The sequence below is a fragment of the Pseudopipra pipra genome, chromosome 4 (assembly GCF_036250125.1).
Source record: "Pseudopipra pipra isolate bDixPip1 chromosome 4, bDixPip1.hap1, whole genome shotgun sequence".
Lineage (NCBI taxonomy): Eukaryota > Metazoa > Chordata > Aves > Passeriformes > Pipridae > Pseudopipra > Pseudopipra pipra.
The window spans coordinates 2,583,234-2,600,264 of NC_087552.1; the positions used below are offsets into that span (position 1 = coordinate 2,583,234).

Below are 17,031 nucleotides of genomic sequence, written 5' to 3' on the forward strand. Positions count from 1 at the left end.
ACAGTTTGCTTTTCTGCCTCGGGGGGATGATGAGCTTGTGGAAAACACCGAGGCACCTGTGTTGATGGCTAAAAGGAATACGTTTGGCTTTTGAAAGTGGGAGATTTGCCCTTCCTGTGTGTTGAAAGGGAGCATTAAATCCCAAGTGCGTTTCTGCTGACCAGGTGCTGTTCTCTCTCTCCTGGGCAAACTGATTATTGTGTGAAGGTACGCCCCAGGCTGTCTGATGTAACCTCCTCAGTGTGTTAAACCATGACACAGTAACAGATTTGGAGAAATGGGAGAGGTAATTGTGGTGCAAAAAAAGCAGGAGGCACCCTGCTCTTTCCATGGTGGGAGAAAGCGAACAGAGAGCCTTTGCTGGGAGCACCTGTGTGCCAGGGTTATGGGAGGAGAGGGATGGGATCAGAGCAGTTGTAGCAGAGCTTCAGGCCAGCAGAACTGTCATTTCACTGCCCTTGGAGTAGGCAATCTGGAAGGGACCCTTCACCGAGATTAGTGGAAAACTAGTTTACTTTTTATTTCAAGCAGTAAAAACCAGTTGCCCAGTGGAAAACGTTTTGTTCCCCTGAATTATATTAAGCTCCTTAATACTATTAAGTGTATAAAAGTCTGTGATTGCAGTTCAAGACAGACTGAAATGTTGGCACCTGTGCTTTTCCTTAGACTGTGCCAGCATGGAGATCTGAGGCTGCTGAGGACAGCCGGGGCTGCAGTGCCACCCTGTGGCACCAGCGTTGGCAACACACTCTGCTTGGGGGAAAAAAATTGATTTATTACTGGGAAATAAAAAGACAGCATTAAGCAGACTGTTCTTCCCCCTTCCCAGGCTCAGCCTTGCTCCTTTATCCTTGTAGGGGGGTGCCATGTCCTTACAGGCAGTACATAACAGTTCCTCTCTGCCACTCCTTCCCTCTCTTCAGATGTTGAATTAAAGACTGATTTTCATTTAGAAAGCCCTCTGCTGTGCATCCTTGTGTCCTCAAAGAAAAGAGAGGGAAGAGACTGGTGGATCGTGTTTGCTGGCTGGTTGCAGTTATGGAGATGAGAATCCATTGTTCTGGTTAGGATTTTTGAAAAGTTTGCAGGTATTTCCTTCAATACGGAGAAGATGATGTCTCAGGATGTCTGTGTGTTATGGAATGGTGGACAATGCAGTGACCTTCAAGCCAGCACCAAGACAGACTAGGGAAGATGAGAGCACAAGGCTACAAATTAACCCAGGTAAAAGATGGGGCACAAGGTGCTGAGGTGCCTTTCCCACTTTTCCAGCTGAGCAGCGTGCTCTGTCATGCAGATGTGTTGGCTGACTTGGTGCTTTGACAGCCTGCTCCATTCCAAATCTGTGTCAAAAGAGTGGTGGTTAAGGCTTTGCTTAGAGATTTTGGATTCAGAGAGCTGTCTGAAGTCCCAAATGAATATATTAGTGCCGGACTAGTCTGTTCCTCCTTTTTTTGGAGTTGTTCTACTTTACATAAATAGTAGTGTTTTAATTGGGCCATTCATTCATTGAGAGGATAGGACACCTGGGATTTCAGATCTAGGTTTCTCACGTCCCCAGTGATGTGCTGAAGTGTTTGTCTTCATTATCCCTTGCTGGAAAGTCCAGCTTCTGCCTCTTCCACACAGGCCAGCTAACTCCTGCTGTGAACCTCATCCTGTGTAATTGTTAGTGCCATCAGAGGATCCTGGGTGTCTTAAAAGGAATTCCCTGCCTTGAAAGGAGTTCTCAGTGTGGCAGCTCTGTGAGCAGGAGGAAGGATTACCTCTGTTCCACATGCTGCTCACAGGTGCTCCGGGAGCATGAACTGGGCAGAGCGGAATTAAAACATTCCCTGTAATCCAGTGCTGGTTGTTGTGGAGAGAAGCTTGTTTTGCTCTTTGCAAGAGCTTAAGGATGGTAAATTGAGGGAAAGCCTGGGATGAAGTATGCCTCTGGTGCAGACCAAGACATTTACAGTTCTTTTTGCCCTCCTTTTTAATATTAAGTCTCTATTTGCTGCCTTTATCCCTTCCCAGTGCAGAGCACAGCCTTAACCCCTGTGAATAAATCATCTGCCCTTTTGCTATGGATATACCAACTGAGATGTCCAGCTCAAATTTGAGCTGCTCTGGCAGCTTTGCTTAGATCTGTGCAGAAATGTTTCTGGTCCTTTCTCACCCTGGTTCACTGCCACCTTAAGCACAATCACTCTGATTTCCAGGTGGGGGCATATCATTGGTGACCTCCAGAACAAGGGAGAGGAAACGGGGAATTGCCACAATCTTTATTCATCCTTTTTTTATTCATCCTTTTTAATGCTGCTGTCTTGGTGAAATGTTAAATCCCTGAGTGTGTAGTGACAGTCAAGGGGCATCATTAGACGAGCTCAGCTGGGTTTCAGCAAGACTCCCATGTCAGGCTACAGCTCCGTTTTTGCAAGGATGTGTTTTGGGTAATGGATGTCTGCAATGCATTTTCAAATCTCCATAATGGCGAGAGGTTGTTTGGGAAAGTGGTTCAGACAGCTCCCCTTTGTAAGGTCTTTGTTCCCAAGGCTCCCCAGAAGTCACAAAGTGTTTTTCAGGAATTATTCCTGCTAGAAAGATAGCGCTTTTCAAGTGAAAATGATGATTAATCTGGACAGAGCACTGCCTTTGTCCCATGAATTGGGACCATTTCCTGTTAGTTGTATGAGAAGACAAATTCTTCATGCTCATCTTCCACAGGAATTAATGGGAATTGAAAGCACTTCAGGAACAAATCCATGGTAATATCTGCTTTTCTGTGTGTCAGACACATCCCTTGATTCCGGGGAATGCTTTGTTTCACATAACTGAAGGTGTCCTGGTATGGTCAAGCTCTTTTACCCACTGAGTTCACAGTGAAAGAAAATGATGTGCATCAAATATGCCCTTTTGTGTGTGTCTGTGAGGCGTTTCTAGTTATATGATTCCATAAACACAGATCTGGAAGCTAACAAATTTAAAATTGTGCTACAGTATTACTCTTAGACAGACAAAGAAAAAAACCCTAGTGTTTTGAAAGTGAGACCTACATTATTTTTTTAAGTTCTAAAAGGACAGTGAGCTAACATCTCCCATGATTTCCAAGGAATCTATGTATTTAGCTGACTCAAAAATGACTTTTAAAATTGATATGATTTAGAAAAGGTATTTGTAATAGGTTATAACATGCTTTTGAAAGGTCATCTGGCAGATGTTTAGTGTGGAATGTCGACAATTAGTCCAAGACCAGCTCATGAGGGAAGGGGGGCTCTCAGGCAGTGCCCCTAGACCCTGGTCAGAGGCCCATGGCCTGTTGCTGGGTTTGGTGTTCAGACCTGGCTTTTTGGCTTTTGTCTGTCACATAAGGAGACTGCTTCTTTATTTCTGCTGCCTCAGGGGTCTTTGGATCTTCTCAGGTGCTTCCTGTAGAAATTCCCTGACAGTCTGTGTCCTTGGGCCACCAAGGAGTTCAGTGATGTGATTGATATACAAGGATTTACATCTTGTTCTGTCTTACCCTAGAGCAGGGCTGTGTTTTAGCCATCCCAAAACTTTGTGCTCGGGCTGGTTTGATGCTTTAGCTGCATCAGAATTGTGTCCAGCAGGTCAGGGCAGGTGATTCTCTCCCTATGCTCCTCTGTTGTGAGACCCCACCTGGAGCACTGCATCCAGCTCTGAGGATCCCAGCAAGGGAAGGACATGGACCTGTTGGAGCAGGCACATGGGAGGGCTGTGAAGTTGTTCAGGAGGTGGAGCACCTCTGCTATGGAGACAGGTTCAGAGAGTTGGGATTGTTCAGCCTAGAGAAGAGAAGGCTTCAGGAAAACCTTAGAGCCCCTTCCAGTGTCTACAGGGGCTCCAAGAGAGCTGGAGAGGGAATTTGGACAAGAGCACATAGGGCTAGAACAAGGGGAAATGGTTTTAAACTGATAAAAGGGTAGGTTTGGAGCAGAGCAGATATTAGGAAGAAATTCTTCCCTGTGAGGATGGGGAGGCCCTGGCACAGGTTGCCCAGAGAAGCTGTGGCTGCCCCATCCCTGGAAATGTTGAATGCCAGGTGGGATGGAGCTCAGAGCAACCTGGGCTAATGGGAGGTGTCCCTGCTCATGGCAGGGGGTGGGACTGCATGAGTTTTAAGGTCCTTTCCAACTCTGTGATTCTATGAAATGTGAACTCATGGCTGCCTTGGCATTACTTGACCAGGAGAGGGGGATCGTTTGCCATCCATTCCCCAGGCACTCCCTCTGGGAAACACAACACTGGCAGTGCTTCACTTCCCTCCGTGTTTCCAACAGGAATAAGCCTTGTGCCACAGGAAGCAGCTCTGGCTTGCCTGGATTTTGAAACCTGCATTTTCAGCGGGCACAGAGGGGGGACCAGGACGCGTCCCGAGCTGTTCCCGACTCCTCAGTTTTGCGCTCTTGGCGTTCCGTGCCCGCCCGGTGCATCTCCCGCCCTCCCGGGAGCTCTCCGGGGTTCTGGGCGCTCTCCAGAGTCCTGAGCTCCCGCCGCTGCCCCGGGGGGTCCCCCAAAGGCACCGAGACACCTCTGCCCAGGATGCCCGGGGGAGCACAAAGCTTGGGATTCGCTCTGTAGTAAATTCCTTACGTCCTCTTGGTGTCCTTGCCAAAAAAAGCCCCGCTAAAGGCACTGTTTGGCTGTGCATGCAGCATTCAGTAGGGAACAGCGCTACGTCTGGACTGGTTTGGTCAGGCACTGAGACCACTGAAGTTGTTTGGCTGAGGAAAGGGATTCCAAAAGTAAAGGAAACAGTGAAAAGCACCTAGCTTAGAAAAAGGGTCTGATATGTTAATGTGTTTAACATGGTTACTAATTTGGGGAGTATCTAAAAATAGTCTCTGAGACCTCTTTAAGAATCCTTAATATTAAATTTTATCCTCTGCTTTTATAAATGAGTAGCAGACAGGTGTTCTCTTGTTATAAGCAGTGGGAAGATGTGCTTTAAAGACAATGGTAGGGGTCATCCATAGGGGTGAGAAAGATGATGGTGAGAGGAAGATGATGTGGGCAGGGGTCGCTGGCCCCTTGCCCTACAAGTAGGGCACACACAGACAGTTGCCATTAATTAGGCAATGATCAGGCGGTGTTTGGCTGCCATTCAGGCCCCACCTTACACTACGTCCTGGCCCTACGTGGTGTAATGTGGAGCTGATCAAATGGGCTGTCAGGACTGCTGAGCTGAGGGATCCTCATCCTGCCACCGAGCCTGTGTTGCTCTGCGGGGACGCCCGCTAAGGGATGGGCACCGACCAGCTGCTGCAGATCCTGACAGCCCTGGCCTGTCTGTGGGGTTAGGCACAGTTTAGTGATAGGAAGCAACCAAGAAAGAAAAGCTTTAATATCTTTTAGTGTCCCTTTAATACCCGTTTATTAGTATCCATAGTATTTTCCCCTTTTACTAACCAATGTCATGTGAATAGTTATCCATAATATTGTGTTAGGATCCCTTTTTGGTATCCCTTTAAACTCCCTTTTTACTAGTTAATATCGTGGGGGGGTGTGTGTCACAGGCTGTTACATATGCAAATCCCCTACAATAACATTTGTGTAAGTGGCGATTGCTCGAGCCTTTGTTTTGATCACTGTGGACTTGTAAACTGGGAGTAGAAGGTAGATCAGGCCCATTGAAATGTGAACCCGTGTGACCCGGTGCTGCACTGAAGTGCAGGGACACTTTTACACGTAACAAGGATGCTTAAGCAGAGCTGATTATGTGCAGCATCTAGGCTGCAACTGAAAGGATTTAAAGTGGGTGAGATCTGGGTCACGCTGGTTTACAGCTTCCAACGCAGTGGCAAACAAGGCAGTTTTCCTGTTGTAAGCTCTTGCTGCCCAGGCATAATTATTTTTCACATCGTTGCAATTTGTGAAGTTATTTTTATTTACATCGCCCTGTTGGCTTTGGGAGAACAAAACTGTGCTTCCAGATCAACAGATGCTCCTGTTAAATGGGTTACACACCATCCAGCACTGTAGTCCAGCCCACGTGAGGGTAACAGGATCCTTTCTGAGTGGAATGAACTCTTACAGCACGTAGGTCAGTGGGGTTAGAATGAAGAGCACTCCTTCTGACTCCCCAGGCAGCTCATAGGCAAGGCTCCCCTGGTTTTTGGGAAGACAAGGAATAGGACTTATAAGTAGCAAGTGGTGGGATAGATCCATCAGGGACACAAGTGGAATGTGTGGCAGTGCTTTTCAGGGTATAACTTGCTTTTTGTGAATTTTCCCAGATAATTACCCTTAAGCTTGAAACGTGCTCTGTCTCAGGATTAGAGAAGGAGCCAGGATTAGAGAATTGTTCCCTTAGGCTGTTGGACCACTTGTCCATGACACCAGATGGTAGCTGGGGAGCAGCAGTGCTAGTGCAGAGCCCAGCAAACTCCCCTGCTCTTGACTGTGGGTGATCTTCCCTGGGTTGTCAGCAGAGCAGAGACAAACAGCACCTTCAGAAGGTGAGACCCTGCCCCTCCTCAGCAGATCCAGCAGGTGTAAGGGCAGGGATGAGGGAGTGCGAGGAGGGAGCCTGAGGAACACAGTGTGCACCTTGGGAGGCGGACCTGGCAGGTCTGCAGCACCTTCAGGATGATCCCTCTGCTCCTCCTTGGCTTTAACGACTTCATGAGATGAGAACACAATAATGAAAGATGAAAGCGGGCAGGGCAGGAAGGAAGATGAGAAGGCACATTTCACTGGTGAATTAAAAGATCAAGGTCCTGTTCTGAAGTCCACTGAAATCAATAAAATTAGCCCTCAGTGAGCTATTGGGAGGGGCCCTGTTTGACCGAGTTAAAATGCAATGTGACGTCAATATTTTCAATCAATATGAAAACTACTATAAGTGGAGCGATACTGGGAGTTAATGCAACTTTAGCAGGCTTTGGAAAAACCACAGGATGGGCCCTCTTGCCAGAAATAATCTATCTCTAGTTTATTTAGGGTTCTGATGAAATAAATATGCTTCTTGAATTGCCAGCTTGGGTGTCTTAACCTCCTAATTGGGATATTTCTTTGAACCAAAGGCATCGGTGTCTGAAGGGCCTTTCTACACCCTGTTCTTGGTGTTCAGAAAGGATGGCTGTGTAAAGGGAAATGCCTGGCACAGGTGCCCAGCAGTCTGAAGTGACCAGAAGCTGGGAGAATACTTGAAATTATCAGCCATGTTTGTCCTTTTCTACACTTTGCTAAATATCTGATTTTTGGCCACTGTTGAAGCCAGAAGACTTTGGTCTCATCCCACAGTGATTGCTCTTATGTTCCTAGGAACGTATTATGTCTTTTTCTTCACCCATAATATGGAAAAATTAATTTTATAAGAGCAGACTAATGTTTTCAGTAACTCTCCCAAGATGAAGGTAGCTAAGCAATATCTTTTTTTTTCCCTGGGTAATTATTAATTGCATTTAAAGTTAGTCAGTGTTGAACTGACTATGTTTGAAACAGAAACTTGCTGTGCAAGGGAGGGTGTGGGATTGCAAGTATTACTGCATCTGAAGTATGTTTTTAGTGCTGACCACTCAAGTGTCAGTGCTGTGACTTATATCCAGGTGGTGTAACAGAAAAGATGTTAAGACTGGTCTGATTTAGGTCTATTTGTACCTCAACTTGCCCTTTTTCGTTTCTTGTTTTGTACTGCTGCTTTTCAGTTAGTAAAACAGATATAGTCAAGGTACACAAAAAAGCCAGAACACAGTTTTATGTGTCATCTTTTTGGTACCAGTTCAATGACACTGATTTCCAGCTTGGAACTTTCAGGAACATGTTGTCTCCACATGGTAACATAAGAATGAGAGAGTGTAGAGCTTTTCTTTTTTTAAAACTTGATACTTTTTCTCTCGGAGAATATAAAATGAAACCTACCCAGTATTGGGTGTGTGATTGGTAACTCAGTTCCAGGGTTATTGTACCTCTAGAATTAGGACAATTGCTACTGTGTGTGACTAATAAATAAGAGTATGGATTAAACAATGAGTGAGACAGGAGGCAATTTGTAACTGTAGCCTATGCTTCCATTGTTTGCTTTTACTTTCTGAAACAATTATTTTGCTGCTTTTCTAGGAATATACAGTTCTGTAGATACTGAAATGGCTGAATGTACTGATATGCACAATCCAGATGAATAATTTAAAGTAGTTGAATTAAGTACATTGTTACCCTCCCAGCAAGGAGGTAAATTTTAAACCAGTGCACAGTTGGTAGGGACAGAGGTGGTGGTTGTATATTTGTGAACTACCTGGTGGATGTACCTGCTGGGTGTCACATAAAAGTATGGCTGTGCATCACTTGGGAGGAGCCCAACTCACAGAATTGGGATCTGCCTTGTCCAGAAGGGTTTTCTACAACACCTGGCAAAAAGTTGAGTTCCCCAGGGAAAAAACTACTGCCTGAGACAGCTCTTTCTCCTTTTGATCTGTTTGAAATCACTTTTGATTTCCAGGCTGTTTCCTGAATGTACTAGATCTTAGAACTGGAAAGAACAGTCTCCCTTCTGGCTTCAAAGCATGAGAGGCTTTTCCCACTCCATCACCGCCTCCTTCTTTTTTTTTTCTTTTTTTTTTTTTTTTTTGTACCTTTGGGAAGAGATTTGAGTGGCATTTTCTTGGTGTGGCTTCTAGGCTTGGTTTTAACTTTGTTTTTGCACTGCCCACATGATTGATGCAGAGAGGGGCTCATCTCTGTGAGATGGACCCCTGTTAGTGGATGTGCTTCAGGGGAGATGATCACTTGTTTACATCCTCTCCTCTTGTACTCACTTACTCTTGGTTCTCATCCACTGGGTTTTTACAGACTGAAAATGCTGATTTGCTCAGCAAATCATGCCTGTCCACCTGAAAGCTGGCAGGTAAAAAGCCCAGTGCTGATGAGAGCTGTGGCTCTTGCAGCACTGCAGTGCAGGAGTTCATTGTCTCAGCTGCTGGGGCAGGTTGGAGAGCAAAACCTGGAGGTTGGAGTCTTACAAGCTTCATTATCCCAAGTGGGGAATTTGTTGGATCTCACGAGTTCTCTATTTCTACATTCAGAGCTAGTGATGACACATGCTTTTCAGAGAAAACCCACCCTTTTTCTGGCTCTGTGTTCTTCTTGTGTTATTGTGCATCTGCCCACTCTCCCACTCCCCTCCCACACACCATTTGTGGCAGCATCGCTGGATATTCTGCTTTTCTGAGGTACCAGCTCCACAATACGTTTTCTATGTTTAGGGGGAGATTGCTCAGGCTCCATTTTTGCTTGAAAATGTAATTTTCAGACTGATACGTGCAGAAGGATTTCTCTTTGTTAAGATCTAAATGCGCAATGCGATGACAAGCCCTCTTCTACTTTTTTTTAGGAAAATCTGTCTTAGAACAGAACACTCCTTTCCTGCAGGGACATAAACTGTGGCAAACATTGATACACACTTCATGTTCTTCTCCCCAGACTGGAGACGTTCTTTCCAAAATAACCTATTGAAAGTCACTTATTTTTTTTGCCACACAATGGTGAAATATTTTTATGTCTCTTTGAGGTTAGGGACAAAATGTTTATGGGACATAATAGTGAACTGACTTGAAGTTCTTCTTTACCAATAATCTTATGAAGAATATTTGCTATTTCATTTTGTCTTACTTGGCACCAGTTGTTCAGTTCCAGTGTCTGATGTTTTTCTCTGGTGTAACCTGGGTTACAAAGTGCATCAAGTCCTTTTTTAACTTCTAAGCGAGTTTTCTGAAAGAGTAACTGTTTCATACTGAGCTGATGAACCTGCACATATCAATCATCAGAAGATAAAATTGTTTAATAATCATGACCGCTCTCAGCCCTCCTGTGTATCAAACCTTACTATGTGCATCTTGTTATCAGGATTTAAGCATTTAGTGGCTGAAGGATGCCTTGAACTGTAATCTAGGGAAATCCTAAGGCAAGGATTTTTAAGTGTGGTGACCTGGAAGTTGGTCTTATTTTCATATTTCCTGTTTAAAATCTTACCAAAAGGTTGGGAAGGTATCAGGAAGGTCGAGTTGTAGACTAACAGCTGTTCATTTCTGGATTGCAAGTGAGGATCATACAACATTAAGAGGACAAGGTGTGCCACAGTCCTTAAAGATTCCAGTTTTCCCCTTTATTTTATCCCTGTAGCTGCTTCCACCTGTCTCACTTTGCTGGTGGCTGTTGCTGCAGCTCCTGCTTGTGTTTCAGCCATTAGCTCTGTGTAGCCCAGTTTCTCACAAATGGGAACAACTGGGAGAAAACCAGCCTGGACGTACAGAGGAGCCAGAAAAAGCTTGGCAGGCACTCCCTGCCCTGCTTCTTCCCATGCCTCCTTCGAGTAGAGAAGTGTATTTTTGACTCAGTGCACAATGCACAGGTCACTGGCACAAACACAAAATAGATCCCTGTTTTAAAGATGCTTTTATAGTGCTTGGTAGTTTCCACAGACATACCCTTATGAAAATGTGGTCTGTGAGATTGTCAAAGTGAAACCTTGTAGTACCAAGAGAAGTCATCAATGAGGATTAGTTCCATGGTGATAATAAATGGTCCTGGTCCATGTGAACTGAAACCAAGTTCTGTGGGTTCCCCAGTTAAGGTGAGGTGGGGATTGGGGCTGCTCCATGAGCTGCTGTCACATGAAGGGCTCCCAGGATGTGTGTCACTGGTGTGGAGGTGCTGTGTTACAGAGAAATCCATGGTGCCCTCTTTTAGGGGCCTTCAGTAAAATTCAGCCTGAAGTCAAGGGTGCAGAGGGAAACCTGGCTAAGGGAGTTGTGTCTTTGGTGGGTTTTTGTGCTGCTGTCAGTGAGCTTCCATGTCCCTGTGTCTCTGGGGTGGCCAAACTGGGGATGCAAACAGCTCTGAGTGTGGCAACCCACCTTTCTTCCTCAGGACCTGCCTGGAAGAGGCCAGAGCAGTGGTGTTGGAGGGAGCTGGAATGTGATCAGCCAGTGACTAATGGAAAGGCTCTTTTTATCTACCCACATCCTATTTTGGTGAATAAATGCTTGATGCTAATAGTGGTAACAGTTACCCTGGGAGGAGGGAGCAGAACTTTGATGTGCTGCTTCAGCAGGGGGATAAGCAATGAGGGAATAACACGGACCCGTCTGTCTCTGCTATTAACGCTAGAAATCAGTGTCCCAAACCCAGATGTTATTTGGGAGGGGGAGGAGACTAAGTAACAACATGTTGTTGCTGCCTTTGTTGGTCCACGGCTGTAGTTGTTCTCCATCCTCAGCGCGGCTTTTTGGGTGGAATAACAACGAGCAGCGCCCTCGGTGGTGTTCTCTTCCCCTCGGCGGTGCTTCCCCCTCCTCGCCGCTGAATGCAGCTCTCCTGATGCGGCCTCACGTGGCTGCGGGGAGGCACAAGGAGCGCTTGCTTGAGCTCTGCCAGCCCTTCCCCGGCGGCTCTCCGCGCTGCCTGCAGGTGAGCAGCCCGAGCCTGGCCTCTCCCAGCCCGCCGCAGCATCCTCTCGCCTTCCCGTCCACCGGCTCGGCGGCCAGGGGGGAGATCGGGAGGAGCGCAAGGGCTCTCGCCGGGCTCCGGCACAGGCGGTGGCGGCGGCGGCATCAAGCCCCTAAGTCAGACTGCACCATTTTCTTCTCACCCTGCGTAAAGGCGATGTGAGAAGCTGACGGGAGCTGCCCCCTCCCCCAGCTGCCGGTGATGCTGAAGCGGAGCCTTCCTCCCAGCCAGAAGACGCAGCCTCTCTCCGGTGGAATCCCGAAAGACCTTCCCACTTCGCTGATGTGTGTTTAACGGCCGGTTTTTTCGTTTCCTTTTCCTTTTTTTTTTTTTTTTTTTTTCCTAATCCATCTTCCCTGGCTGAGCCTGAAGCCCGCCTTCTCCTGCAGCCGCAGCCACGCCGAAGGGCTTTCAGGCTGCTAGGAGGTTATTCCAGCTGCTCCCTGGCCGTCTGTGTTTGTGGCTGCGGGCACTTTGGCACGTCGTGGCTCCCTTGCTCCCGAGCCATGGGTGCTGCAGAGGCTGGAGCGGAGCCGTGACCTTTCCTGGGGTGCCGGAGGAGCAAGAGTGGATTACGCCGTGAAGTTTTGGCTCGCAGCCAGTGTCCTTTGCGGGGGGAAAAAAAAAAAATAAATCACCTGGATATCTGCGTGTGGTGGGAACGGCTTCCTTGGAGCTGGGCTTTGCCTCGCCAAAATGGCTCACGCAGCCGCTTCCATTAAAAAAGTTCGAGAGTCTGAACTCGAGGAGAGGGAGAGAAACCTTGAGAAGGAAAGGAAAAGGCAGCGGAAAATCTCTAGGGCTGATCGGAAGCGCAAGGTATGAGGGGGAATCCAGCCCCCTTCTCCTTTTCTCCCCCGCCCTTCCTCCCTCTCTGCAGCACTTCGCAGGTGTTTGTTGCCATGTGTAGCGCTCTGCCCTTCATTTCCCGAACCTTTCCCATCACGTTTCCCTTTTGCATCCCTTCCCATCCCTCTGGAGCCCCCGCTGTGGACTCAGCCCATCTGCAGTGAGATTAAAGTGCTGCCAGCCATGGCAGCCCAGAGCCACCCAGGAATCCTGCCCAGAAAGATGGCACGCCAGCACTGCCGCCTTCCCTGCATCCCCCGAAGAGCTGGAGCTGCCTCCCATCCTTCCCAGCCAGGTGTTCCAAGCCTCCAGCTGATCTGAAGGAGTTGTCAGGGAGGGAGGTGGCTGTGCTTGTGTTCTGCAGCGTGAAGGTGCATTTCTCTATTTCCCGACAGCATTTCCCCCCGTTTCTTATGTTCAGTCCCCCTTCCCACGTCCCCAGCAGTGCTCGGGGCTGTGTGTAGGACCTGTCTTGGGGTGCTGGGCGCCTCAGCCGAGCCGTGATGCAGTTTTTGGGTGTCACTGGTGGATTCTGGGCTGGTGATTCAGTGTATTTACTCTGCACACTGCAGGTGCATTGTCGGGGTAGGGCCTGGCACACAGGTCTGCAATCTGTCGGGTTGGCAGGCTCTGATTCTCTTAAGGCGTCTCTGTTTAGGTGGCTCGGATTTTGGGGAGATTTCTCCTGATTTCTAATTAACTGTTGTTTTCCTTCTGTGTTAAGAACAGGGACTGACAACTCCCATTGCCACAGGGTAAAAAAAATAAAGAAGAACAAAAAAATCAATAGAGGTGATTTGTTTGCCAGATATATATAATTTCCAAGGATGCAAAAAATATGAAATAGTGGAGAAAATATTAAAACCTGAAGGTTCTGTGAGGCTTAGCTTTAGGACTGTGTTACATTGGGAGTGCCTGTGTTAATGCCTCCTCATTGCTGTTTCTTTCCTCCCATCTCTGGAATCTCTAGCTTGTCACATGCATTAACTCCTTCCCTGACACCATGTTTGTATCCATTCTTTATAAATTTCTCAGAAGGAAGAATATCAGAAGATAAAATCTGTCCTTTTTTTATTTCCCCCCCTTTCTGCTATGTTGCATGCAATCACAGATCTCTGTGAAAAGAAAAACACAGAATCCAGCCATGTAACATTTGAATTTACAGATCCTTTTGGCAGATCTCTAGGATTCAGAAGCCATCTGCTCCCTTGGCATACCTGGAAATTTTGAATTGATTTTTACATTCAGTCTTGTGGATTTTTATATTCTGAACTGCAGGGCTTCAATAAAACGACTGAGGTCGTTTGATGCCTTTGGGACCTTTGGGTGTGATCTCCGTGACTTTCCAAAGACTCACTTTGGCAGAGTTCATTAAGTCACATCCCAATTCTCTTTATCAAAACAGGAATGTCATTTCCAATGTATGCAGTGCCTGGATGCTGGGCAGAGCTGCTTGGGGCAGATTGTGATTACTCTCCTAATCCCTTAAATGGGACACTGCAGCATAAGGTAGTTTCTGTGATTACATTTTTGATTGTGGAATCCTCTGCAAAACAACCCTATTTTTTTTTTTTTTTTTAAAAGATGTATTTCATGTGTGGGTGTCCTTGCTGGAAGGGCTTTTTCCGTGTTTGCCCAGCACCCACCTCAGTTACTTCATCACACTGTGCGTTGTTTTTCCTGATTTTTTCACAAATCCGATTTTGGCAATGTGTTTGATTCAGATACCTTTTTGACTACTTTAATTAAAGCTGGGCAGAATTAATACTGCTCCTTCTGCTCTCTCTTTTCCCAGAGAGCTGCAAGCAGGCAGGCTCAGGCCGCATCCGTGTTAGCAATCATGTGTGGTGATGCAGGCTCCTAATCAGATTTTCAGATCCAGGGATCTCCAGTGGTCATTGCTCAGAAAACAGGGAGAAGACCTCGGCGTTGGGCACGTTTCTCCCTTTTTAATATTCAGCCCCTGCTCCTGGCTCCCTTCTACTGCGGCTGTACCTCGCTGTTACATAAACAAGTGCCTGGCTGCACCCTAAACTTGCCTCCCCGTGGTTGGGGGTGGGTCAGGCTGGGCTTTTCCCTCTTGCTCCTGCTGCAGGGAGACGCACAGCGGCAAAGGGATGAGTTTGTGTCTCTGTGCATACGTGCTGCTGCTGTGCCCAGCCCAGCAGATCAGGTGCATGGATATGTGTACACGCCCATCATGTACACAGAACAACCCAAATATACAATAGATGTTGTGTACATAATAGAATGTTTTTATTTAGTCAGCAGTTTAAGTGAGATTTATACCACTGAGATATATGTGTTTATAAATATGTCACTTAAGTTCCTTAAAAACAGTACATTGTTCTACTGTGAAATGGAATTATCTCCTAGTAGGTGCAGAGCCCTCCCAGCTTTTGTTGGCTTCCTTGGAAAAGGGAGACTGGGAACAAATTATGGGTGTGGGTCCGTGAGGGGCAAAATGCAAATGGATATTTTTTTGGTTGTTCTCAGCACTTCAGCTCTTTATGCAATAGGGGGAATATGGTCCCAGCTTTGTGACTATTTTGAAAGCCCTTGCATTGCAGTGAGTGGATTTTCAGTGCAATGGAGATCCATTTTGTTTGGAGAAGGATAGTGAGAGCGGGAGTATGTCAGGTGTGGTGGGCTGTCTTTCCAAACCCTCAGTTGGATACACGCCATGTTACCCCTACTTGCTGTGTGCACGGAGCGCTCCTTTGGCTTTGGGATGGAAACTTGTTCCCTGTCCCTGGAACATCCTGATTATGCAAAAGAGGATAATGAAAGGCCAGGGCTTTATCTTTTCTGCTCTGCCAGGATGTTTGGCATCTATTGCTATCATCTCATGCTTCTCCAGGCTCCCAGGAATGCTGCAGGGTGTGGGCCCTTTGTGGCTCTGCCTCTTCTCCTGAGTGTTTTGCTTCGTGATGTTTTGCAGTGTGATCATCACCTGTCTTGGCAGCAGCACCACAAACGGTGGCTGCAGCTTCTGTGCTGCTTGGGGAGGACCAGAATGTTCCTAAATGTCATCACGTCTGCTGCCTGACGTAGCTCCGGGCCGGAACAGCTCTGGCCACCGGCAGGGCTGGGAACAGGCCCGGCACCAGCAGCAATCTTGCTCAGATGATCTCTTTTTACCCTCCTTAGTAGTTCTTTAAAGATGAGCAGAATTATTCCACACCCAAAACTTGGGAAAAGGGACCTGCATGCTGAAGCCCTTCTCCTTTGTTCTTTTTGAGGTTGACTCAGTTGGTTTTAAAAACCGGTTGAGAAGAGGCAGCTCTGTTCATCTTGCATCCAAGGGGAAATTTTCCCTTTCCTGCAGGGAATCTTTTCTTGCAACGTGGATGCAAACACATGTATTTAACCAAAAAACCCGCCCAACCATCTGAATAGTTGTGTGGATACCCAAATGTACCTGTTAAAAGCCAGGTACTAACAGAGGAGTTGAGCAGTTTAAGTGTGGAAATTTTAGCAAAATTCAGGTGTGCTTAATCCCATTAAACCTAAATGTAAGGCCCAGCTCCACGTGCCTTTTGTGTCTTTTGAGAGAGCTGACTGTGGCTCATCCTCTGGGGAGTGAGGAGAGGGGAGCTGGTGTGATTATGCCGTGGTCACTCACTGAGTCAGCAGCAAAGCTGGAATTACAGCCTGGGAATCCAGCTGCCTTGCCCCTGGCTCTGTGTAACACACACTTGCTTTTCCCTGTCTAAAGTAGTTTTCAAAAGCAGACAGAGCCTCCTGTCTCTCCATGTGACAAGTGTTGGAAAGATTTTAGAAAACCCAAGTAAAATAAAATCCCAAAGTAAAAAAAGCTGTTATAAAAATGGATTTTGCTGCCAAAGAAAACTAACTTTTCTGTGTTACAAACGTGGTAAGCTGGTGGCTGTTACCTTTTACCACCAGTTACGAGAAAAGAGTTTGAGCTCTGCTCTCTTAATAGCAGCTAAGTGGGTATTGATTTAGTATTTTAAAAAAGTTTGGAAAGGGCCAGAGTTCAGTGAGGAAGGAGAGGGATTAATGAGTTTGGGCATGCTGGAAAAAGGCATCCTAAGGAGGAGGAAGTCACGTGGAGCTGTAGTTCTTTGCTCTTGGTCCCTCCTGTGTTGGTTCATGGATACCAAACTATCTCACCTGGTGTGAACCTGCTGCAGGATCATCCTGGAGTTTATATCAGGCTAAGGAAGGCAGAGCAAGTCTCTCACTGCCTGACCTGTGTGTATGGGAGCTTCCAAGATTCATTGCAGCTTTAACCCGCTGTTCTTCCTTTAGCACCAAGCAGTGTTGTGTTCCGTGCCTTGGCAAACACCTCTGTGCCTCACTGGGATTTCTAGATGTTTCAAATGTCTCTCCAGCTATGAAAAAAAAAAAACCTTTTTGGTGTTTTTTGATGGAGTGTTTGTGTAGGAGGTGCCAGTTCCTGGTGCTCTTTGAGCGTTTACCTCCCGTTTCTCAAACTTAGGTTTTCCTTACATAGATGTTTCTGGGCATCAAAATAATATCCCACTGTTTGCTTCCTTGTAAAATGGAGCTTCTCTAGGTGATGTTACATTTCAGAACAGACTGGGACTTGCTGCTGCATTTTATCAATGTCATATTTGAGGGGTGACGTACAAGGGAATGAATATAAGGGGAGCGAAACAAGCTGAGGGTTGTAGTAAAGATGGATGATCCCCAATTCCCCTACTTCTGATGGGAAAAGAGCAATTTTCCACTACAAGTTTAAATTTG

The 17,031-nt window shown here is 46.6% G+C and overlaps 1 protein-coding gene across 45 annotated transcripts in view; it reads left to right on the plus strand.

Annotated features, from left to right (window-relative positions):
• ANK2 (ankyrin 2) overlaps positions 1–17,031 on the plus strand; it is a 281,285-nt gene that overhangs the window by 117,887 nt on the left and 146,367 nt on the right. For 4 of the 45 annotated variants that reach the window (XM_064653821.1, XM_064653818.1, XM_064653795.1 and 1 more), the window contains exon 1: positions 11,853–12,267. The exons of 38 other annotated variants lie outside the window; for them this stretch is intronic. In XM_064653821.1, the coding sequence (XP_064509891.1) occupies positions 12,145–12,267 (123 nt within the window). In that variant the 5' untranslated portion in view covers positions 11,853–12,144. Of the gene's footprint in view, positions 1–11,828; positions 12,268–17,031 lie in introns of those variants that run through there. 3 more of the 45 variants (XM_064653772.1, XM_064653779.1, XM_064653794.1) reach the window with 3 other exon arrangements.